Here is a 26,052-nt window from a genome sequence, read left to right on the forward strand (position 1 = left end):
AGTTATCAGGAAGATGACCAATCTGATTTGTCTATCACTGATTTGTCTATCACTGATTTGTCTAACACTGATTTGTCTATCACTGATTTGTCTAACACTGATTTGTCTATCACTGATTTGTCTATCACTGATTTGTCTAACACTGACTTGTCTATCACTGATTTGTCTAACACTGATTTGTCTATCACTGATTTGTCTAACACTGATTTGTCTATCACTGATTTGTCTAACAATGATTTGTCTAATACTGATTTGTCTATCACTGATTTGTCTAACACTGATTTGTCTATCACTGATTTGTCTAACACTGATTTGTCTATCACTGATTTGTCTATCACTGATTTGTCTATCACTGATTTGTCTAACACTGATTTGTCTAACACTGATTTGTCTAACACAGATGAATGAAGCTGGAGATCTGCCTCAATGAGTAAGACAAAATGTTTAAAATGGAGTTCAGAAACAACAAACTCAGTGTAACAAACAAATTGTTAAGTGTGATCCATTTAGGACCAACTAGATATCATAAGGAGTCTTCTGGTGAAAACTCCATGTTGATTTGACCACCCATGAAGGGACAGAAATAATAAGATGGCCATCACAGCGGTCATACTGGATGCCAAATCAACATAACTTTCAATCAGAACTAACTTGACACGATAAGAACTCCTATGGAGAAAATCCCATGTCAATACGTGTATAACTTTTCATTAAAAAGGAATAGTGATGACAAGAATTTCAAACAGAGGTGATCCATATTGAAGGTCAGATCAGCACTTTCATTTATGACCAACTAGACTTCATATGATGTGTTGTGATGTGATTTGGATTTTTAACATAGCTTTAACAATTTTTCAGTCATATCGCTATGATGTCTGCAATGTGGCAGTTTATAGTGATGTCTAGCACTGAGGCATCATGCTGCAGACATGTAGCATGATGTCCCACCCAGTCACATTATCCTGACACCAGGCCAACCAGTCCTAACACTAACCTCTTAATGCTGAGCGACTTCATATTAAGTCCTCTGGTGAATATGACCAACTAGGCTTCATATGAAGTCCTCTGGTGAAAACCCATATCGATATAACTCTCTCTAATATTTTCAAGATGGGTGCCATTGCAACTGTACTAGGATGACAGATCAGTACCATTTCATTTAGAACTAACTAGCTACTCTATCAGTTTTCTTGAAAACCTTCTGCAAATATGACCATCTACATGGAAAGATTAGCGATCGTAGGCAATCCCATAAGCTCTTCTAAGAGTGTGATATACAAATGATACATTTGTGGAATCATTCCAAACACACTGTAGGCCAGACTTGGTCAACTTTCCCAATGATATATACATGTACCATAACTAAACACATCTAAAATCATGGAATGATGGTCCTAGATTGTAAGTGGGGCTAACTTTTTCTCACAGAAAAGCCATACAAGGAAGCTAACTCTCTTCAAAACTAAAGCTTTCAAGGGAGTGGTGATTCTAAGCTTACACCACAGGAAGAAGACTCTCCATTTCTCCATATAGGATTTAAAAAAGCAGGTCTTCTTGCCAAAGCAATTCTGACCACCATCTGTTTGCATAAACCTTTCTTTATGAAGCTACTTCATTATGAGCTTGATGTGCAAGGTCAGATAATTTGGGGTTGGGATGGAAACCATGTATATACAGTTGTTTCAGCAGGCAAGGAAAATGCATCCTGGGAATTTCTGCCACTAATCTGTTTCTTCATTCAAAAGAAAATTATTATTGAAAAGTTTAAAACCTGTTTTATTTTTTTCATGTGTGCTTAATCACAATGAACAACATGATTGTATAATACTAGAATTATTGCTTGAAGGCTACTAATGGAACACTATGTATATACACTAATTACTGAAGAGTACTGAAGCTCACTCTTCAATGACTTTTCAACAAAACCACTGAATCAGATTTCTTGCAATTAAACTCTATGATTTGCTACCCTCACCAAGTTTATGACTGTGTCATAACCATAAAAGAAGAACTGTGAACAAGAATCCATACTTCAAGATAATACCATACATGCACACACATGTGCATCAAATCAAAATCCATAGAATGGTGTTAGTTTTACAGCATTACAGTACATTAAACAATACTGAAGGAACAAACATAAATTGTAAGATATTGATTATTTTGTGATCATATGCAAATAAAAATATCCCACTAAAAATATGAAACCTGAATTTCAAATATTTAGAGTTAAGTCCCATTATATACCAGGTAGCTAGACTCATTTTATCAAAGTCAAATGGACAACAGAACTAAATATGAAAATGTGGTTATTAATAGAATTACAAGTTTTTCAGTAATAGAGAGTAGACAGCAAGTGAGTGATAAATCTTTCCAAGCCCAAAATCATAAGACCACCACCACACCCCATTTTAGATGCTACAGATATTCATGGAAAACTCAACAAACATATTTGTGTATCTATTTTAGGTGACAAACTTCTTTCCAAAGCACAATACTGCAAAACTGTACAAAATGATTCAGGACTTTAACCTAAATCCAAGAAATATCAAATCTGAAGGTATGAAATTTCTTACCTTAATGTATGTCTTGTCATAATCCTTTTCATTCCAGATCTGAAAGAAAATGTAATTAGATTAGTTGTTATCAAAACAAAAATGTATCTGCAGTGAAAATTCACTAAAACGAATTACATGTAAGTAGGATTGGCTAATCAGATCCAATAGACTAGTTCTACAAATAAAACAAGAGACCCAAACAGGCCTGAGAGTGACTGCCTGGCTGGCATCTGCCTAATAGCCAAATGCTGAATGAGCTTAGTACACTAACCAATGAACCACCCTGGCTTCTGCCTCTATCTGTCATCTCTTACAACATGTGGAAGGATACACAAGACATATTCTACATCCCTGTCACATAATAAGCATCACTTTTCTGGTAGTGATGGTAGAAGCAATAGAAGGCATCATAATGTCATCCTGTAACTATGATTTTGAAAGGCATACCATCTTCGATCAGTTGCATTATGCAAATGAAAGCTGTACTTCATAGCATGGTCAGGGCCTGCATGTCAACTCCATGTTTAAAGCACTGCCTGAACAACAGAACCACGTCCTATGAATGACATATTATACACCCACCCCATGTTTATTAGTCCTCTATAGTGGCAACAGTGGGGCATGGTTGACTCTGAAGCTTACTAACTAGTGGTTCTAAATGACCTCAACCTTTGATAATGTATGGAAACCATTATTGTCTTCTTAGACTCACTATGGCCATGACCTTTAACCTTTACACTCTAGATTCTGCATTTCTTTATTACCCTAAACAGAAGTCAGCCAAATAGTCTGGTCAAAGAACTTGCTCTGCAACAAAAGTTATTCTGCAAAATCAATTTTTCACTGAACCACAATGACCTCAGCATTTGACCTTTCACTCCAAAACCAAATGGGCCTCTTCCACACCACAAGTGTAAGCCCTCCACAAAATCTCATACCTGTAGATGGTAGATAATTAACTTTCAGTGAGCTTGACTTTGGACCTATCGATTCTGAAATTAACAGAGTTTGTGCTTACCCCAGTTAAGTGCAAGCTTTTCACAAAGATTACTAACTGAAGATGACTCTAGATATTGTGGAGGAAATCAAATTGCTATAAAAAAAATGTACATCATCATTACATAATATGGATGGCATGTAAAAAATTTTATTAAAACCTCATCAAACTGTTGATGCCACTGGCAGTGGCAGAGAAGTGATTTTGTCTTGCTTCCTGTTAATGTGGGCTCAACAATAATATCACAGTGTTCCACAGAACAATTGTATGCATTACATTGTACTTTGTCCCAGAGTCAGTTATACCATTCAATACAACAGCTCTTCCCATTTCTCTAAAAACTCTTCAACTATAGTGCATGTATAAAAAAATATTCATATCTATATCAAGCAAAGTGTGTACTGGTATGTAAATTACTTGTGCACAGACAAATGGGCAGAAAAATTCCTGAAAAAGCATGGTGACAGTTAAGAAAAGTTAAGAATGACCTTACCCCAACATAGTCAATGGTCAGATTGTAGTACATTTTGGCCCCCTGTATCCACTTGATGATGTAAGCTGATGTTATTTCTGGATACGTGTATGGATTTCTCACCCCTTCCTTGTTCAACCAACCAGGGAAACTCCATGGTAAGCCATAAAGCTTGATGTCTGGGTTCCTCTGTTGATACAATTACAAGAGATTTATTGCTTAAAAGTACATATACTCAAGGTCTTTTTCCTACTTATGAGCCCGACTACTGAGCTTGCAACCTGACAACTGTACGTTGTTGTGAATCTTGATATAAATTTTAATAAATATATCTGTAGGATTACAAGGAAACAGGCCATCTACTTACATTATCTACTGTTGTGGCCTTGACCTTAAGGGCAGAGAATATGACTGTAAACAAAGTACTGTCAAACCAAGATATACATAATGTACAGTAACATTAAAATATCTTTTGTAGTTCAAATGTCATACTGATATTTGGGTAGGGGTCACCAATTTTTTTTATATTTTCCCTTGCTGTGATGTCAATCTTGAGACTGGGGAGTATGGATATGGTACACGATACACTGTCTAGTCATGATATACTGAGTTTTCTTATATCTTAATCAATATAAATTATTATGGCTTTGTAAGAAAACAATTTTTTTTCTCTTCATTATATTTCTTTTAGAATACTTACCAGATCACATTAACGTTAGGAATATAAGCCCTACTACTTCCCAAACTCAGCCCTTCCAAATGATGAAAATTCATCTTTCTGTTGATAGTGTACAATGAGGAATAACTCTTGCCCATTACTCCCATTGCTACCTACAGGTGATGCTAGTTTTAAGCTGAGAGGAACATCATGTAAAGGGATGCTTACACTGTGGGGAGGATAGGAGGGTATTAAAGTAATGTGATCTGGTAGGTATTCAGAGAAACAAAGATTACTAAAACAATGTACTTTCTCCTTCAAATACATTCCCTAATCACATTAATGATAGGAGAATAGGTAATAGGTCAAAAGAATGTTGAAAATCCAATCTGTACCTCAGGTAACCTCTAAGTTCAGAATACTGGATTCCCAACAGGAAGGTTAACTCACTCTCCAGATTGTGAACAGCACTGGAAAGAAGAAATAATGAAATCTTCTTACCAGGTAAAATTTTAGATAAATCCATTGCAAGATGTGTGGGGTGCCTGTCCAGAGGTTGTGCTGATATCAGTTGGGTCTAGAAGCTGCTCTTATAACTGATAATGGGTCTGTCATATCCAGAGTTTGTTGCTGTAGAACAAAGTCTCGTAGACACATGTAAAATTTGAGAAGGTTGACTGTGCATGTTAATGATGGCCTCAATGATATCTTTGATAGAGATATGACCATCAGTGCAAAGCATGCTTGCAGTGACTGCACTTATCTCGTGATAGAGATCTTCATAAGGCAACTCTGTTCTAGTATTATGCCAGAGTAGGCCATCCTCATTACCCACTTCAAGCATGATGAGAGTACTTGAGGGGTTATGTCCTCTTTACAATGACTGACAAGCAGAAAGAGTCATCTTTTGACTCGACTTCACAAACTGGCTCCTGAGCATGTGTATCAGATCCTGTTTGAAATTGTGTCTTGGGTTGTGTCAATAAAGGAAAGAGACTGTATGATGATTTTGGATTGCCTACTGACAGCAACCGATTCCTAGCAATAAAATCAGGTTATGTCATAATGGCTGCCATGCCATGATAAAACTGAAGGTAGACCTGGTGAACACAGAGTTGGACAATAAGTCAGAGAGTTCTTTGTCATGACCAAGATCCTTACTGCCATGCTGATGGAACATGCCTTTAATAGGTATCAAAGCCACCTTTTCCTCCTTGAACAGGCAACGAAAACAGTCTGCCACTTCAGGGACAGAGGCACTCAAAGGAATGATGTTTTTTTAAAACTTTGCACCAATCCCTGAAAACATACACTTCCATTTGCAAGCCTTTAACCCTTTACCTCATAGAGTGTATGGTTTTTAGCCCTTCAATATACTTGCAGCAAAGTTACCCAGTGCAGTGTGCAATAAATAGAACACCTGTTACCTATTTAACTCCATATACATAGACCTACCTGTTAAATGTTAAGCAGTGTAGTGTATGTTACATTTAACAGCAATTTTAGCCGCTTTACATTTTTGGTACACATATAATGTATGGAAAGATTTAAAAGTAAAATCAGATCATTATAGCTGTATAATTATTTTTCATGGGATAATTTTTTATGTGCTTTAAAATCTTCAGTTTTAAAGTTAGTGAAGCCACATGACCAAACGTAACTGCCATTTCTCATACTTGAAATTTACAAGTTCTTTGTCTGTGTCTACATCACTAAATCATCTGAATTTGATAATTTATAAAAATTGCTGCCTACATCAATATCAGAACCTTTACCTAAGTTATTGAAACTTTCAATATTTTGATTCTAATTGCAAAAACTCATGTAAGTACCAAGTGAAATCTTTGACCTCCATTTTGGAGAGTGCAGAATACGACCCAGTTACTTTAAATAGCAGATTTAGACCAGAACATAAATAGCAACCACATGATCTGACTTAATGGTCATTCACACCAATGAATGTAGTGTCTAACAGAAGATTTTCCCGAAGGTGGCGCTTGGAAAACTTGCTAAAAATGGCTGATGTTTACAGCAGGCATCAAAAGGCACTTCCATGAGAACGGTTTTGAGGCATCAAAAGGCGCTTGTATGCGAATTGGGTAGAGGCATCCAGAGGTGCTTGCATGAGGTAAAGGGTTAAATATGAGTGGGACTTTCTAGCTTGAGCAATTCTTTCCATGACTGATAGTTTGAATTCTTACTTCTGCAAGGCTCTCTGGACAAGAGATAAGCATGAAGAAGAAAACGGCAAATGGAAAGGATGGAACAAATGAGTCCAAGGCTATTTGAGATTTGGCCTAGCCAGGATCTTCCTGGGTAGATCTATCACTTGATCAAGAAGATCATTGATCCAGGATTTGTCCCAGTGGAGAGGGACAATCAGAATTATTTTTCACTCCAGGTCCCTCAGTTCTGTGCAATCTTTGTTACTAAGATCATTGGGATGTAATCAAAGGACCATAGACCCTCCCAACTAAATAGCTTCAACAGACCAAGCCTACAGACCCAGTGTTGTGGAAACAAAAGCGGACAGTTTTTGATTTCTCCTGGTTGTATAAAAATCGATCATCAGACACTCCCATATCTGGCAAATCTGAAGAAAAACAAATGGAGGACGGAGGGATAATTCTGTAAGGAGAATCTGTTCCCCCCATGAGAAAGAATTGGCCAAGACACTGAGTCTGCCAGGAATATATCTGATCTGGATGTCGATGTTGCACTGTGTGCACCAATAACAGGATGTAAGACCTGAATGCAGAGTTATGGCAATTTGGTACAACCCTGTCTGTGGAGGTATGTCACCACCACCAAGTTGTCTGACATGATGAACTCCATCTCATTCTGCAGATGGTGGCTCCAAAATTACATGGCTTTTATGATGGCTTTCATCTCTAAGAGATTATTGTGGAAACGTGTCCTCCAGATCCAATTGGTTGTTCACAGTGTTGAAGTCCACAAACAGATGGGTGGTTGTTCACAGTATTGAAGTCCACTAACAGATGGGTTGCTCAACCACATGTGCTTGTGTTTGTACATGTGTGTGCTTCTATTCAAGCAGTATTCCTGTTGTGAGCCAACCCTGGTTGCAACACTGGTCAAGACTTTATTCTATCTCACTTGTTATTATGATTCTGTAATCGAGCAGCATGGAAGAGAGATTCCCTTGAGAAGCAAGGTCATCTGCAAAGGCAATCCAATAGGATAAGATCTGTGGCTGCAAAAACCAATTGGAGAAGTTGCAGAAACTCCCTGGTTGTGATCCATTTTGTATTGGAAATGGATTCTGAGAGGACAATGATTCAAACCACCTGAAGATGGAAAGATGTAGCAGGCTGAGGTGGGTAAAAAAATCCATACCCAAATGGACAAACTGATCAGATGGACAAACTGATCAGATGGACAATGATGAGACTTCACCTCCAGAATGACCAAAAAACCTATGATGTAAAAGGGAAATGAGATTGTTCTTTCCTTTGAATGGAATGGAACTGATGTTCCAGAGGATGTCATCCAAATATGCTGCCATGGAAACAGATGAAGTAATATGGAGCTGGGATACAATACAGTGGAGTATGTTCATAAAGGCCCAAGGCCATTTTTGTCTGCCTTTAAACCGCAGGAATTTCCATAAGGATGGATGGATGGGAACATGAATATCTATCATATCAAGACAGGCGGCAAATTCATTCAGACAGATGGAGACACAGACTGATCTTGAATCCCATTCTATTCAGAAAATGCTTGCAGCAAATATCTGGAGGTTGTGGATTCCAAGCAATCTCCACCACCTGTTTCTTGATAAGGCAATGGTTGCTGTGATTCAGAGTGATATGTAGAATATCTTTACTCCCTGTACAGTCAGACTGACTGTAGTGTATTCTTGTCTAATGCTGCCAGATCTGTGATGAAGACATCAAAATGGGTGTTATACCAGTAAGGATGTAAAGAACATTGGAAGCTGACTCCCTGAAAATAAAAGGACTTAGAATTCCTCTAGGGCACTGTTCTTGGCAGACAGACCCTGCCAATTCCAAGCTTTTATCAACTGCAGGGAAGATTGAAGGACTGACTTTCTCTTCACAAAATAAAACTGAGGCCTTGACCCTTGTATGCCAGTGTAGGAGGCTGTAGTGGACATTCAGCGTTTAGCAACACCCCCAAAAATGGTTTGCCACCATAAAGCTATATTTGGTCCACTCTATGGTGGGTTCTGAGCATGAATTAGCTTCAGATTTATCCTCACATTATGTGTGTGTGTCATCCTGGTCAGGATCAAGATCAATTTCTGTATAACATATTCCCAGAGGATTATGTGAGGCAGGTCTGTTGTCAGTATACAGTCACAGTACCATCCAAGAGGGTAAGCTGTGAGTAAATAGCTAGCCATATTCAAAGAATGTAGTCATCAAACTGATGGATAACCAAAAACAAAAAACTGCCAGTACAAGTGTGAGGCTGTAAAGAAGTATTATATTTAATTTTTGCATATCATTTCATTATTTTTCCTTTCATTCTCAGAGGTAATAGTACCTAGATGTTTTACATTCCTTCTTTTTTCTCTCCATCCTTACTGATCTCACAGTACTTGTTGTTGTTGTTGTTGTTGTTGGGTTTAACATCATTTTTCAGCACATGATAGGCTATACATGGTGGCCTGTATTATTTTGATACAGTACTGTGAGTACTGTATCAAAATTTAAGGCAGTAAATGTAAAAGACATCTACCTGATACTGTGTACATACATGTACACTGAAACAATATAAAATGCTTTTCACAATTTTGGTTCAGAATGGATGAAAGCAAAACAAATGTGTGTACCAAATATTTTATCACAGTAATGAATCTGAATCATCAAACAGCAGAGCATTGTTGATTGCGAAGAACGTGTCAGTAGAAAACACTGAACGAGGGAATCGTTTGACATGTGGCTCATTTTTCAACACACCTTTAAATCTGGCTTGGAACAACAATGAAAAAAAGAAAAATGTGGTTTCCATGAAAATTAGTGACACCACAAATTCCATTAAAATATCTTCAGCAATTCAAAAGTTATATTCCACACAAGGTCACAGAAGTTACATTTTCTCTTGCCATGACAGTTATTATATATCTGTTACCGGGTCTGAAAATCAACTTTTAGGTGTGTTTCTTACAGGATATTTACCCTATCATTAGGAAAACAGACTCCATTCCCTCTTCAATCCAGCCTTTCTGAAAGATAAAATTCATCTTTTCTGTCTATATATCACATACACCAAGGAAAGGAACACTTTTCTGGGAGGTTGGAAGAGATTTCTTGATCTGGCATTTCTGGAGAAACATAATTTAGCAAAAATTTGTATTTTCCTTGAATACATTCCCTCATCACATTAATTTTAGGGACCACTTAAATCTGACCTCTAATAAAGGTACCCTTCTAGTGAAGATTGACTGCATTTCCAATACGAAGGTCAGCCATCTCTCTCAACTTGACAGATGGTCACGTGATCCATGGCAAGTATACTACAGCCAAAAGCTTATTTAATGTCTCAGACCAAAACATAATGTAGAAAAATAAGGCACTTTGAGACCATGCTAATTAAGCTGAAATTTTCAAGAGGCAAGTCAAAACTTTTGAGGCTATCATTCGAGAAAAGAGATGCTTTCTTGTTCCATGACTTTTCTGTGTGTTTGATGTAATGCTTGACTGGGTCTTGCATGGTCATTTCTCTAAATATTTTATCAAAGAGAGGGAGCATATGAAGACCCTGTTTGCTGATGGCAACCTATTCTTGGCTACAAAGCCATGATATGTCATTTGGACCATGGAACCTTCTGATCTGAACTGGAGAAAGTTCAGATCAATTGAAGAGTCAAATAACTTGCTCAACTTGTATACTGAAACTTTGATTTCTGTAAAACATACACTAAAACTAGAACCCTATTACAGTACATTTGTACTAATCCCTACTGCATCAAAATCACTGTTGGCTCAAAGTTGTGTGTGATACAACCATGTGGATATTGCCATAACTGTTGACAGTATGTACTACCATTGCAGTACTAACCTGATGAATCATATTTCAGTGTAAATACAACAAGTCTCTGAATGTTCAGTTTTGTTTAAATTTGTTCTAAAAGGTATAGTTATCAGTTGGAATGTAACTGCTTATCTCTTCCGATTCCTTTTGTTTTCTAATAATGAGGTACATTTATGCTTTTCAGCTGTGATTCTGAGGGAAGTACAAATCTGTCTCTCATTAAGTCAATGCCAAAGTTTGTTTAGATTTCTCTGAAATAAAGCAAAAACAAAATTCCAGTAAGTGTAAACAGGTTACCACCATATACTGCATATTTATATAGCAGAATGTGTGGGGACCGAGTCAGAGCATAATGGTAAGTGACCTAAATATGAAGGTAGTCATAATGCAAGTTTACCATAATAACTCGGATATCTCTGAATCCTATAGTAAATTTTACACAATAAGGGATATATTAGATGAAGATGGAATTTAAAAAAAAATAAGGCTCAGATAAAACAAAACAGTAATTAAGCATCTTGCTTTAAACTCTACAATTAGGTCCCACTACTTCCTGTTGGTCAGAATCATTTAGATAAATAAAAATTTGATTTAAAAGTAAAAGCTCTTGAACTAAAATTTAACTCTGGGGTCAGCTCAGAGGAGGAAAGTGATCCAGAACATATACAACCATCCCAACTCTAAAAGCTTCGAGTTCTGGATTAGAGGCAAGAGGCTCTCAATGTAGGCTGTTTGCTACAAAAGTTTTCAAGGAAAACATCTACCATCTGAATTCTACTGAAAATTACCTCATGGAGCATATACATGCATCAAACTGCCATAAAAATATCATATGTTAACACCCAAAGTGGCAGTATACAACACAAGTCCATTTATCTTAAGTGCCCAGACAATACTAATTTAGTTCTAATATGCAAATGAAAGTAAACTTTGTGTGATAAAATAAGGAAAAAATGGGTATGGTTTGACTCAGTGGTTGGATATGGTTTGACTCAGTGGTTGGGTATGGTTCGACTCAGTGGTTGGATATGGTTTGACTCAGTGGTTGGATATGGTTTGACTCAGTGGTTGGGTATGGTTTGACTCAGTGGACTGAATATCTGGGATCGGACAAAACAGATTTCAGGGCCCTGAGTGGTCTAAAGCGCTCTCCATTATGGATCACTGCCATCTCACCTCTGTCTGTGTGGGTTCGAGTCTAGGATTTGGCCAATGTGGGTATGTGAGAAAGCTTGCCAGTAGCTTCTCATGGTTTGGTGGTTCTTCCCGGGTTCTTCCTCCAAAATTAATACTGGCTGCCATGCATAGCCTATCGTGTGCTGAAAAATGATGTTAAACCCTACAACAAAAACAAAACAGATTTCTGTACTAAGAATCACACAGATTGCTTTGTCTCACCTGCTCAGCTAAGGCATATTCAAATACCCAGCAAAGTTACAGGAGTTTTAAAAGTTGATCACTGTGACCTCCTTTTACCTGTGACGAGCAATGCAAAGAATATACCCATCAAATTGTATGCATTAAGCAGTGTCAAAGAACTACAAAAAATGCACTATACAACCATAGTATTAACCATAGTATTAACACCTGCACCAATAATGACCAGAGTATCAGAAAAGTGATACCTACATTTCATCAATGATTAAGAGACAAGACACCAGCAAACATGGGGCAGTCATCTATTAAAGTCACTTACCTTTTTAGCCTCAACCATGAGCCACCATTCATATCCTCGCTCATAATTTTCATCCCAAGGGGTGTGCATGTGGGATGCCTCTGTGCCATCTGCAACAGAAAAAGAATGATTAGTACCAACAACATAATCCAAAGATCCCTTATCACCACTGTTACTGCAAATACTGGATAACTAACAAGTTTACAAGACTTGTCTTTATTTATCTGTTTTGTATCATTTGGAGGAATGGACACATTTGTGTGAATACATCTTTTTGAATCTGTGTGTAACTACCATATACACTTTCTTATAAGATGAGTTTATAAAATGAGTCTAACTGCAAACTGCACATACCCAGATCTGCCTACACATAATGCACCAGAGGATCTGAGTCTGTGCAGTTTGTTAGGAATAATTAGTAGAACAAACAACACAGACCCTGATATGCAGACATATTATGCTAAGGCAAATCAGTATATTTTTTTACTTGCAGTTTGACTCAACATATAAGTGAATATATATAGCAAATGTTTAAGACCATATTGATGCATACCTATTATAATATGTTTAGGTTGTTTACATGTGTATAAATGTTGATGCATACCTATTATAATATGCTTAGGGTGTTACATATGTATAAATGTTGATGCATACCTATTATAATATGCTTAGGGTGTTACATGTGTATAAATGTTGATGCATACCTATTATAATATGTTTAGGTTGTTTACATGTTTATAAATGTTGATGCATACCTATTATAATATGCTTTGGTTGTTTACATGTATATAAATGTTGATGCATACCTATTATAATATGTTTAGGTTGTTTACATGTGTATAAATGTTGATGCATACCTATTATAATATGTTTAGGTTGTTTACATGTGTATAAATGTTGATGCATACCTATTATAATATGTTTAGGTTCTTTACATGTTATAAATGTTGATGCATACCTACTATAATATGCTTAGGTTGTTTACGTGTGTATAAATGTTGATGCATACCTACTATAATATGCTTAGGTTCTTTACGTGTGTATAAATGTTGATGCATACCTACTATAATATGCTTAGGTTCTTTACGTGTGTATAAATGTTGATGCATACCTACTATAATATGCTTAGGTTCTTTACGTGTGTACAAATGTTGATGCATACCTACTATAATATGCTTAGGTTCTTTACGTGTGTACAAATGTTGATGCATACCTACTATAATATGCTTAGGTTCTTTACGTGTGTACAAATGTTGATGAATACCTACTATAATATGCTTAGGTTGTTTACGTGTGTACAAATGTTGATGCATACCTACTATAATATGCTTAGGTTCTTTACGTGTGTACAAATGTTGATGCATACCTATTATAATATGTTTAGGTTCTTTACGTGTGTACAAATGTTGATGCATACCTATTATAATATGTTTAGGTTCTTTACGTGTGTACAAATGTTGATGCACACCTATTATAATATGTTTAGGTTCTTTACGTGTGTACAAATGTTGATGCACACCTGCTATAATATGTTTAGGTTGTTTACGTGTGTACAAATGTTGATGCACACCTGCTATAATATGTTTAGGTTCTTTACGTGTGTACGAATGTTGATGCACACCTGCTATAATATGTTTAGGTTGTTTACGTGTGTACGAATGTTGATGCACACCTGCTATAATATGTTTAGGTTGTTTACGTGTGTACAAATGTTGACGTGTGTATAAATGTTGATGCATACCTGCTATAATATGCTTAGGTTGTTTATGTGTGCATAAATGTTGATGCATACCTACTATAATATGCTTAGGTTCTTTACATGTGTATAAATGTTGATGCATACCTATTATAATATGTTTAGGTTGTTTACATGTGTATAAATGTTGATGCATACTTATTATAATATGTTTAGGTTGTTTACATGTGTATAAATGTTGATGCATACCTATTATAATATGTTTAGGTTGTTTACATGTGTATAAATGTTGATACATACCTATTATAATATGTTTAGGTTGTTTACATGTGTATAAATGTTGATGCATACCTATTATAATATGTTTAGGTTGTTTACATGTGTATAAATGTTGATGCATACCTATTATAATATTCTTAGCATTCCTATTATGATCTGGGAAGGGGACTTGGTGGATGTGTAACATAAATTTGGAACATCAGACCATGCACATTTCCTTAATAAAAATGAAAAGACAATAAGTATTTAATTTGACCGTTAGATCACTTTGACTCTATACCAACTGAGTGGTATCAAAAACTATATTGTAAAATATGACTCAGACTAACTTAACAGTCCCCCACCCTACTAATGAAGTTAGTAATTTTTTATGTTCCCTGCCAGACATGCCGAAGACACAAGACTGAGTGTTATTGACAAGAATCATATTGGTTGGGTATTATGTGACTATCTTATCTGAACTCTACAATTTGATTGGTGCAATTAAGCAATCTTTAGATACAAAATATACCCTCCATAAGTGATGTTACAAACATTCTGCAAAATGTTATGTCTTGCTTGCTCAGGGAAGTATTTTCCAAATGCCAATTCAAGTTATTACAGAATGAAAAGTGGCTCATTGTGACCTCATTATGACAAAGCAGTACTCCCCAGAATAAATACAGCCAACATCTTTTATGACCGCATGCATGTGTGTCAGAGGAACTTAGCTAAATGTATGAACTTTACTTAGCCAATAATGATGTCATCAGAAAAATAAACTGCTCCTGTGGCCTAGTGGTTAGACCGTCCATTAAAGCTACATAAAAAATCCAAATCACACACACACAGAGAAAAATAATATCTCTGTCTTGCATAATTGTGACAGAAGAGATCATAATAGTACATGTACAAGTTTAACCCCTCCATACATAAGAGCTTTGAAAATTTACCCTCAATGTACAACAGTTGAAATGTGAGTGAAAAGTCAAAATAAAATAAAATATACTTTGGTCTGTGACCATGCCCTTGAAAAGAGAAATGTGAATATGTGATGCAACATCATGAGAAAGTCCATATCAGGGTATTTTTAATGTCAAACATTTTTATAGTTACAGAGCAGAAATTAAAGTGCAACAGTCTGACAGGCAATCAGAAATTAAAGTGTGACAGATGGACAGGCAATCAGAAATTTAATGATCTGTATTTAACTTTTTTGGTGAATGGTAATGGACTGCTGGAAATAAAGGATTATGCTAATACTTCAAATACCTTACACAACCAGTCAAATTAAACACAACCAGTCAAATTAAACACAACCAGTCAAATTAAACACAACCAGTCAAATTAAACATAACCAGTCAAATTAAACACAACCAGTCAAATTAAACATAACCAGTCAAATTAAACATAACCAGTCAAATTAAACATAACCAGTCAAATTAAACATAACCAGTCAAATTAAACATTTTGTGATAAAGATCAAGTCGAAGATTATAAGAATCCAAGGTGATACAAACCTTTACCAAGTAACAATCTGAAATGACCCTGACTTTATTACAGATAGGAAGAACTCATTCAAATGCCAGTGAGAACATCACTGTCAGTTTATTTTCAGTATAAGTGTGCATACATGGTTAAAACTACTGATGTTTACCAAGCTTTCACATTTAAATTTAAATATCAATAAAGAAAAACTTTGCAAAGGAGGAATTATGCATAAACATAATAACTCATAGCATATTAATTCAATGCAACAGCTTGTTCAACACAAAGCAACAGCTAGAGTAAATGAACTAGGTAAGCAAGGTGTTTTTCAATGCATGAATCTAAGACTAATCTGCATGTTAATAGGAGAGGGTAATTGTAAGTAAAATGAAGCCATAATCAGTGTCAGAAAAAAAAGAGACCAACATACAAAAGTGTGGGATTCACAAACAGAAAACTAGCTTAACTAGGGTGGGAATAAAAAAGAGCAGTTTTTGATGACTGTAAGGCCCGAAGAAAATATCAAATTAGAAAAGTGACTGGAGCATGAAAAACAGATTTCACTATGTACTTTTGAATAGTTAAGTTACTCTTAATCAGATGCATTTATACCTCAACTCTGAGAAATGCTATCTCCCCACAAAGTACTAATAGCAAGTTGATAATAAAAATGGCTTATTACAAAGAACTACTTTGTCAATCCATAATATACAAGATTACAACTAAATACAATCAACAGATCCATGAGTTTATCATAAGTCTATGCTGAATTTATGTTGAGTCTATACTGAGGTTGTCTTTAGTCTATACTGAGTTTATCATGAGTCTACATCGAGTTTAGCTTTTGAATCTACACCGAGTTTATCACAAATCTATAGGAGTTTATCTTGAGTCTATACTGAGTTTATCATGAGTCTACATCGAGTTTAGCTTATGAATCTACACCGAGTTTATCACAAATCTATAGGAGTTTATCTTGAGTCTATTCTGAGTTTATCATGCATCTACACTCAGTTTATCATGTGTCTATATGGAGCTTATCAGCATTTTATACTGACTTTATCTTTAGCCTATACTGAGTTTATCATGAGTCTATACTGAGTTTATCTTGAGTCAATACTGAGTTTATTTTGAGTCTATATTGAGTTTATCTTGAGTCTATATTGAGTTTATCATGAGTCTATACCGAGTTTATCATGAGTCTATACTGAATTTATCATGAGTCTACACTGAGTTTATCATGAGTCTATACTGAGTTTATCATGAGTCTATGAGGGTCTATGTTGTTTGCATCTAGATCCACATCATGTATAAGCCAATAAGCTATTAAAATGTGGGGGATGGGGATTCTGGAAAGGGAGGGAATCACTGCAGTGTTTTTGATCTGCTATTCACCACCATAAGGGATTGCTGTTTTTGGAGTTCATAATATCTAACACTGTATAAAACATATATCTGTTAAAAGTTACTCAGGGTCTATTCTAAGATGATTGAAACTCTAATTTCTCCCAAACAGTGACACAATATAAACGAGATGATTGTGCAAAAATTATGCACTGTATTTAGATCTCTCTCTTTATGTTTTCACTAAAGACTTCCTATATTTTGACAATATCCCAGGTTTTTTTTAAAAGAAGGGTGGATTTCACCTTTAAATTTTAAGGCCTAGAATAAATTCTGATTACTATACCAACAAATGACAACTTTAATATTTATCTAGTAAAATGAAAGGGGGTCTGTCTACCTGTAACCTGTATCATCATCTGCTTTATTTAATTTGTCTATACATTGACTGAAATTCAATAAATCTTAACAATTATTAGGTCAGTGATGATTTCTAACCAACAAAACAATTTTTTATTTTAAAAAAGTTAACAAAATTCCTATATAAACAAGCAAAACAAAAATTGGCTCTGGTATAAAGAACATTTAAAGCAAGGCCAGAGAAATGCCAAAACCTTCTATATGAGATCCATTTCTGTTCGAACCATGTCTATCTAAATTAGAAACAATTAAAGACACAAATCTGTAACATTTTTCATATGTATTAAATCATTTTTGCAACACACTGCACCAAACAAAACTCAAACTTTATGGCAAAATTATCAAAATTGTGCTTGGCTGCGTAACCAGCCTTGATACAATACAAATTTAGGTTACTGATACCTGTACTCTGCCCATCACCTCCTATCTCAACCTTCAGGATATGCAAAGATGCAGCAAAGTTAGGCTGAAATAAAAACAGATAATGCCAGTAATATAATTATTATTTTGACATGGCATGTGGACATGATACAATCTTATGGAAAAAAATCCACAGAGTACACGAAATACATCCACAGGTCATGGATCCCCACCCCACCCCACCTTTCTGGACTGAATGAGTGGAACAGATAGAAAATTACAATAATGTGAGAAGAATGTACGCAAATATATATGAACTTGCAAAACAATGTTCAAAATGAATAAAATATACCAAGGGGCACAGCTTTACTTTCCATATCATCTCAGATAGGTTTACATCACCACCCACTGCCTTTGCAGACAGCAGCCACAAGTTCAAAATATTTACTATGGCCTTCATGTCCAGGAAACTGATGTGTAATCAGCACTTATGAGTGGGCAAACCCTATTCAGTTGAAAGAATGCCAGTGGGTGGACACTACCCAGATATTCTGTCATCCTTGCAAATCCTACAGCAAAGAAATGTGCTATGAACCAAGAGAGAAAATCTCAGTTGTTGAGATGTTACTACCTGTAGTCCAAAACTTTAATCATTGGGTTTGATAGGTAGTTTATTGCTACAAGGGTGATCTGTAGGGGTCTTGTGAACTCCTCACCCTGTAGTTTTAACTTCAAAGGTCTCCCTACTGAATAACACAGAGAACCAATCTCTGGGTATTCATGGTGAACTCATGAGCCTGAATATGTTGGCTGTGAGAGATATAATCTTGAAAGACCTGGAGTTGGATCATGATGGAATTGTGTTGTAAAGAAACTCAACCACTCTTTTCATTAGGAGACTGTATATTCAAGAAGGGCATGGTTTTACAGGAAAGAGTATCTCCCATTTCATGAAAAAAGGGTGTGAAGACTTATCCCAAATCAGGTAAATGGAACACCCAAGGCATCATCTCTAGTGAGTAGGTAGCATGCCATGAAACCCTTCCTGTATTATATCCTGGGTCACTAGGCTAGCATGAGGTTGGCCCCTTTAGTAGGGCATGCTTTATGGGCTTTAAGCAATGCAGATATAGATAAGAATGCATTTTTTTCCATCAGCTAGAGCATAACAAATTATCTATAGCATTATGGAGCAATGTTAAGCTGCCATATCGAGTATTCAAGTTATACATGTGACTGATTCTCAGAAGTAGAAGAGATTTAGGTCATATTGAGTAAGCAAGCCACACATGTAATTGACTCACAGACAAGGAAGGGACCTAGGATATATGGAGTATGCAAGCCATACATGTAAATGACTCACAGACATGTAAAGGACCTAGGTCAGATTGAGTATGCAAGCCATACAAGAGACTGACTCCCAGGCATGTAAAGGATCTAGGTCAGATTGAGTATGCAAGCCATACAAGAGACTGACTCCCAGGCATGGAAAGGATCTAGGTCAGATTGAGTATGCAAGCCATACAAGAGACTGACTCCCAGGCATAGAAGGGATCTAGGTCAAATTGAGTATGCAAGCCATACAAGAGACTGACTCCCAGGCATAGAAGGGATCTAGGTCAAATTGAGTATGCAAGCCATACAAGAGACTGACTCCCAGATATGGAAGGGATCTAACTCATACTTAGTATGTAAATCATACATGTGACTGACTCAAGCAAGAAAAGGATCTAAGTCACACTGAGTATGTGAGCCATATATTCAACTGACTCACAGACATAGAAGGGGTCTAGTTCATATTCAGTAGGCAAAACAATACATGTGACTGACTCCCAGATATGGAAGGGATTTAAACTATGTTCTGATTGCTAAAATTCAGCCACTTGCTATGTGTAGCAAAGGGATACATCCCAGGCACAAAAAGGAAAGCTTCTTCATTCCCAGCCCTTGATGTCTGTGTTAACAAATGGGAGTTTAGCTTAAAAGTCTGGCATGTACTGCCTTGTGAAAAAAGCTAGAGTAAAATTTATTTGAGTCACCATAGTTAAAAGACATGTTGATGCCTGGGTCTTTAAATTGACATCCTAACGCATGTTGATGCCTGGGTCTTTAAATTGATATCACTGGTCAACAGTGAAATCATTACTGACTTGAAAAGGCCCTAATCTGTAGTATTTTGGTGTGCCGAACACGAATATAACCGTGAAAAATTTGTATTGGCTCTCGTTTTGAAGATATTCATATACCTCATTTTCTATGTTTCACTGTGTAAATTTCTCCAGTAGGACTGCAGCAACATCCGGAATAATGATGTAACATTGCATAATACCATCATGCTCACATCATCCACAGTTGATTGCATCATTTTCTGATGCAATGCAATACTAATGCCATGCGGCTGCTGAAGTAAGTTGACGTCAGCAGTGTACTATACATGTGTAGGCCTATTATACTAATGCCAGGCGGCTGCTGAAGCTGACGTAAGCAGTGTACTATATAAAGCCCAATCAGATAGGTTCAGCATTTAAAATATTTTAGACGTTGTGCGAGACAGTTCAAGCTACTGTTACATAAAACTTATTATTTTATCCATTTACGTACAATAAAGAACAGTAATGCCTCGAAAGTGTGTTAATACCGCGGACAATTTTTGCTATATTTGTGGGGAAGTGACATTTGCCAACCAGAAGAAAAGTATCAATTCTCAAGTGAAGAAGGCATATCATCTTTACTTCGGATGCAAGGTTGGTGACCAAGACAAGCCTTGGGCTCCGCATATATGCTGTGCTACATGTACAACACAGCTTTCACAGTGGTTGAATTGCAAAAGGTCATCAATGCCGTTTGCAGTCCCAATGGTGTGGAGAGAGCCAAGCAACCACCTAAATGACTGTTACTTCTGCTTGGTTCCTCCTCTTTCCGGCGGAATAACGAAGCGAAAGAAGTCGAGAATAGTCTACCCAAACATTCCGTCTGCATTGAGACCAGTTCCACATGGTGAGGGACTTCCTATTCCAGAACCTCCAGCAGAATATTCTCTTGATTCATCTGACGAAGACAAAGGTGAGTCGACCTGTTCTTCTCCTGGTCCATCAGCATGCAGTGATCCAGATTTTCACTGTGGTGCATCATCAACCCCACACAGAATAACACAGGAAGAACTAAATGACCTGATTCGTGATTTGGACTTATCAAAGAACAAGGCAGAATTGCTAGGATCAAGACTCCAACAATGGAATCTTCTAGAAGAAGATGTCACAATTACTGCATATCGAAAGCGCCACCAGCAATTGGAGCCTTTCTTCAGAAAGGAAAGTAATCTGATATTCTGTTCCGATATTGAGGGCCTCATGAATGCTTTAAAAATCACTCATGACCCACAAGAATGGAGACTATTTGTGGACTCTTCGAAACTGAGTCTCAAGGCTGTGCTTTTGCACAATGGAAACATTCTTCCATCTATTCCAGTAGCGTATGCTGTCCACATGAAAGAGACATACGATAACTTAAGGCAGCTACTGAATTCCATTGAGTATAACAAGTAGAGCTGGCACCTCTGTGGTGATTTGAAGGTAGTTGCCCTTTTAATGGGACTGCAGCAAGGATATACAAAATACATGTGTTTCTTATGCGAGTGGGATAGCCGAGCAAGGGAAATGCACTACATGAGGAAGGAATGGACTCACAGGCAGAATGTAGCCATTGGAGAGAAGAATATCCAACACCCAGCTCTGGTTGAGGCTCAGAAAATCTTGCTACCACCCCTTCACATCAAACTAGGTTTGATGAAGAACTTCGTGAAAGCCATTGACCGGACTTTGCCAGCATTCCGATACCTGCATGAAAAATTCCCTCGACTCAGCGAAGCAAAGATTAAAGAGGGAGTTTTTGTGGGTCCTCAGATTCGAGAGCTTTTCAAAGATGACCGGTTCAACAACTTGCTGGAAGGTGACGCGAAACAAGCATGGAATGCTTTTCGCCTAGTTTCTACAAACTTCCTCGGAAATGTTAGGGCAGAAAACTATAAGGAACTAGTAGAAGACATGTTGATGAAGTATAAGAAACTTGGCTGCAATATGTCTCTAAAGATTCACTTCCTTCATTCCCATTTGGATTTCTTTCCTAGCAATTGTGGTATTGTTAGTGATGAACACGGCGAACGTTTTCATCAAGATATCGCAACAATGGAACAAAGATACCAGGGAAAATGGTCCACTACAATGCTGGCTGACTACTGCTGGACACTCCTCAGAGATGCTCCCGAACAGCTGTACAAGAGACAGGCGAAGAAATCTAAGATGTAGTCAATGACTTGATTTTTTATAGGTAGGCTATTACAGTTGACCTTTTACTATTGGAATGCATTTCGTTATGTAAACATTAATTTCTTGCAGATTACAAAAAAACTAGAGCCAATTTTGCAATTTGACTGTCATATTCGTGTTCAGCACATAAAAATTGATAAGAATTGACTAATTTTATTTCAGTAACATGACTTTTGTAAAAATTTGTTGTCCAGTGTATTCAAAGGTCTTTTGATGCCTGGTTCTGTACACTGATATTCAAAGCACCTGTTGATGCCTGTGTCGTTACATTGACATTAAAAGACCTGTTGATGCCTGGGTCTTTACATTGACATTCAAAGCACCTGTAGACGCATGTGTCTTAACATTGACATTCAAAAGCCTATTGATACCAGGGTCTTTACATTAACATTCAAAGCACCTGTTGATGCCTGTGTCTTTACATTGACATTCAAAGCACCTGTTGATGCCTGTGTTGTTACATTGACATTCAAAGGTCTGTTGATGCCAGGGTCTTTACATTGACATTCAAAGCACCTGTTGATGAATGTCTTTACATTGACATTCAAAGCACCTGTTGATGCCAGGGTCTTTACATTGACATTCAAAGCACCTGTTGATGCCTGTGTTGTTACATTGACATTCAAAGCACCTGTTGATGCCAGGGTCTTTACATTGACATTCAAAGCACATGTTGATGCCTGTGTTGTTACATTAACATTCAAAGCACCTGTTGATGCCAGGGTCTTTACATTGACATTCAAAGCACCTGTTGATGCCTGTGTTGTTACATTGACATTCAAAGGTCTGTTGATGCCAGGGTCTTTACATTGACATTCAAAGCACCTGTTGATGACTGTGTCTTTACATTGACATTCAAAGCACCTGTTGATGCCAGGGTCTTTACATTGACATTCAAAGCACCTGTTGATGCCTGTGTTGTTACATTAACATTCAAAGCACCTGTTGATGCCAGGGTCTTTACATTGACATTCAAAGCACCTGTTGATGCCTGTGTTGTTACATTGACATTCAAAGGTCTGTTGATGCCAGGGTCTTTACATTGACATTCAAAGCACCTGTTGATGACTGTGTCTTTACATTGACATTCAAAGCACCTGTTCATGCCTGGGTCTTTAAATGGCATTCAAAGAAAGAAGTGACTCAACTAGACTGTAGAAGCTTTCTGAACAAGGCTGGTCAATGGATGTGGAAATTCTAAGAAGCCACTGACAAAGCAGGAGACAGAGACCTAAGATATTTCATTCAATCCATGAAAGCAATTACAATATCAGATCAAGAAAGGAAGATGGTGCTTGTGAAAGTATATTCCAACTTATAAGTGTATGGAGGCAAATAAACCATGTGTGTGTGTGTGTGTGTGTGCGCGTGTATGTATCTAAGTACATAATATATTGCTGAGAAAGTTTAGGCATAAAAAAGGCACAAAGTAAAGATACAAAGTCCAATTTGTAAAATAAACTGCACCCATTTTCAGCTGAAAAATCATCATAGGATACACCACAGGTCAAAAAGGCTGCATCAAATAGTATTCCCTTAACGATATGCTGGAGAGCACTCAGGTTCTCTCTATCCCCATTCCTGGGGTCCTGTGTAGACACTCAGGCTCTCTCTATCCCCAATCCTGGGCTCCTGTGTAGACACTCAGGCTCTCTCTATCCCCAATCCTGGGGTCCTGTGTAGACACTCAGGCTCTCTCTATCCCAATCCTGGGGTCCTGTGTAGACACTCAGGCTCTCTCTATCCCCAATCCTGGGCTCCTGTGTAGACACTCAGGCTCTCTCTATCCCCAATCCTGAGGTCCTGTGTAGACACTCAGGCTCCCTCTATCCCCAATCCTGGGCTCCTGTGTAGACACTCAGGCTCTCTCTATCCCCAATCCTGAGGTCCTGTGTAGACACTCAGGCTCTCTCTATCCCCAATCCTGGGGTCCTGTGTAGACACTCAGGCTCTCTCTAGATGCCACGTTTAAGACAATATTGGCTATATCATGCAGTGGAAATGCGCATTAAGGGATCACAGACTGGCTGGGCAGGTATCAAACATGTGACTTTTGGATTACACACACAATGTTCTATCAACTGAGCTAACACAGTTTAACATGTTCAGTTGCTCAAGGACCAAAACTCAAAGAAATATGTGCAATAAGTGCTCATCATTAAACCTGTCTGAGCACTTATTGGGATGAAGCTTCATAGAAAATTTGGTTAAAATCCAATCCAACAAACCATGTGGAAGCTATACTGTATATTAACAGTGCCCATGCTAAAATGAACAAGGGATATAACTCCAAGAAATAAACTGAACATGGTCATAACTGAATCCATCAGGTTTTGTTGAGATTAAACTTCAAGCTAAATTTGGCTGAAATGTAATAGAATGTTTAGAGCTTTAGTTTTCACTTAGTTGAACAATAGCTTTAGTTTTCACATGGTTGAACAATAGCTTTAGTTTTCACATGATTGAACAAGCTTTAGTTTTCATATGGTTGAACAAACTTTAGTTTTCACATGGTGGAACAATAGATTTAGTTTTCACATAGTTGAACAATAACTTTAGTTTTCACATGGTTGAACAATAGTTTTAGTTTTCACATGGTTGAACAATAGCTTTAGTTTTCACATGATTGAACAAGCTTTAGTTTTCACATGGTTGAACAAACTTTAGTTTTCACATGGTTGAACAATAGCTTTAGTTTTTACATAGCTGAACAATAGTTTTAGTTTTCATATGGTTGAACAATAGATTTAGTTTTTACATAGCTGAACAATAGTTTTAGTTTTCATATGGTTGACCAATAGTGTTAGTTTTCACATGGCTGAACAATAGCTTTAGTTTTCAAACGATTGAACAAGCTTTTGTTTTCACATGGTTGAACAAACTTTAGTTTTCACATGGTTGAACAAAAGATTTAGTTTTCACATAGTTGAACAATAGCTTTAGTTTTCACATGGTTGAACAATAGCTTTAGTTTTCACATGATTGAACAAGCTTTTAGTTTTCATATGGTTGAACATTAGTTTTCACATGGTTGAACAATAGCTTTAGTTTTTACATAGTTGAACAATACCTTTAGTTTTCACATGGTTGAACAATAGCTTTAGTTTTAACATGGTTGAAAAAGCTTTATTTTTCACATGGTTGAACAAGCTTTAGTTTTCACATGGTTGAACAATAGCTTTAGTTTTCACATGGTTTAACAATATCTTTAGTTTTACATGGTTGAACAAGCTTTAGTTTTCACATGGTTGAACAATAGCTTTAGTTTTCACATGGTTGAACAAGCTTTAGTTTTCACATGGTTGAACAATAGCTTTAGATTTCATATGGTTGAACAATAGCTTAAGTTTTCACATGGTTGAACAATAGCTTTAGTTTTAACATGGTTGAACAAGCTTTAGTTTTCATATGGTTGAACAATAGCTTTAGTTTTCACATGGTTTAACAATATCTTTAGTTTTTACATGGTTGAACAAGCTTTAATTTTCACACAGTTGAACAGTGCTTTAGATTTCACATGCTTGAACAATAGCTTTAATTTTTACATGGTTGAACAAGCTTTACTTTTCCCATGGTGAACAAGCATAAGTTTTCACATGGGAAAGCCTGCCAGTAGCTTCTCGTGGGTCGGTGGTTCTTCCCTGGGTTTTCCAGGGTTCTTCCTCCACCAGTTATACTGGCCGCCATGTATAGCCTATCTTGTGCTGAAAAATGGCGTCAAACCCTAGAACAACAACAACAACTAATTATACTATAAGACACTCATTTACTATTATTATT

General features: G+C 36.8%; 1 protein-coding gene across 1 annotated transcript in view; it reads right to left on the bottom strand.

The window, feature by feature from the left end:
• LOC149794684 (galactocerebrosidase-like) overlaps positions 1-26,052 on the bottom strand; it is an 86,237-nt gene that overhangs the window by 50,479 nt on the left and 9,706 nt on the right. The window contains exons 3-6 of the mRNA XM_089964292.1: positions 17,990-18,053; positions 12,403-12,491; positions 4,049-4,216; positions 2,577-2,615 (exon numbers count right to left, since the gene is read on the bottom strand). Coding sequence (XP_089820418.1) covers positions 2,577-2,615; positions 4,049-4,216; positions 12,403-12,491; positions 17,990-18,053 — 360 coding nt within the window. The remainder of the gene's footprint in view (positions 1-2,576; positions 2,616-4,048; positions 4,217-12,402; positions 12,492-17,989; positions 18,054-26,052) is intronic.

Source organism: Sinohyriopsis cumingii, chromosome 7 (assembly GCF_028554795.1).
Source record: "Sinohyriopsis cumingii isolate HCF-2022 chromosome 7, ASM2855479v2, whole genome shotgun sequence".
NCBI lineage: Eukaryota > Metazoa > Mollusca > Bivalvia > Unionida > Unionidae > Sinohyriopsis > Sinohyriopsis cumingii.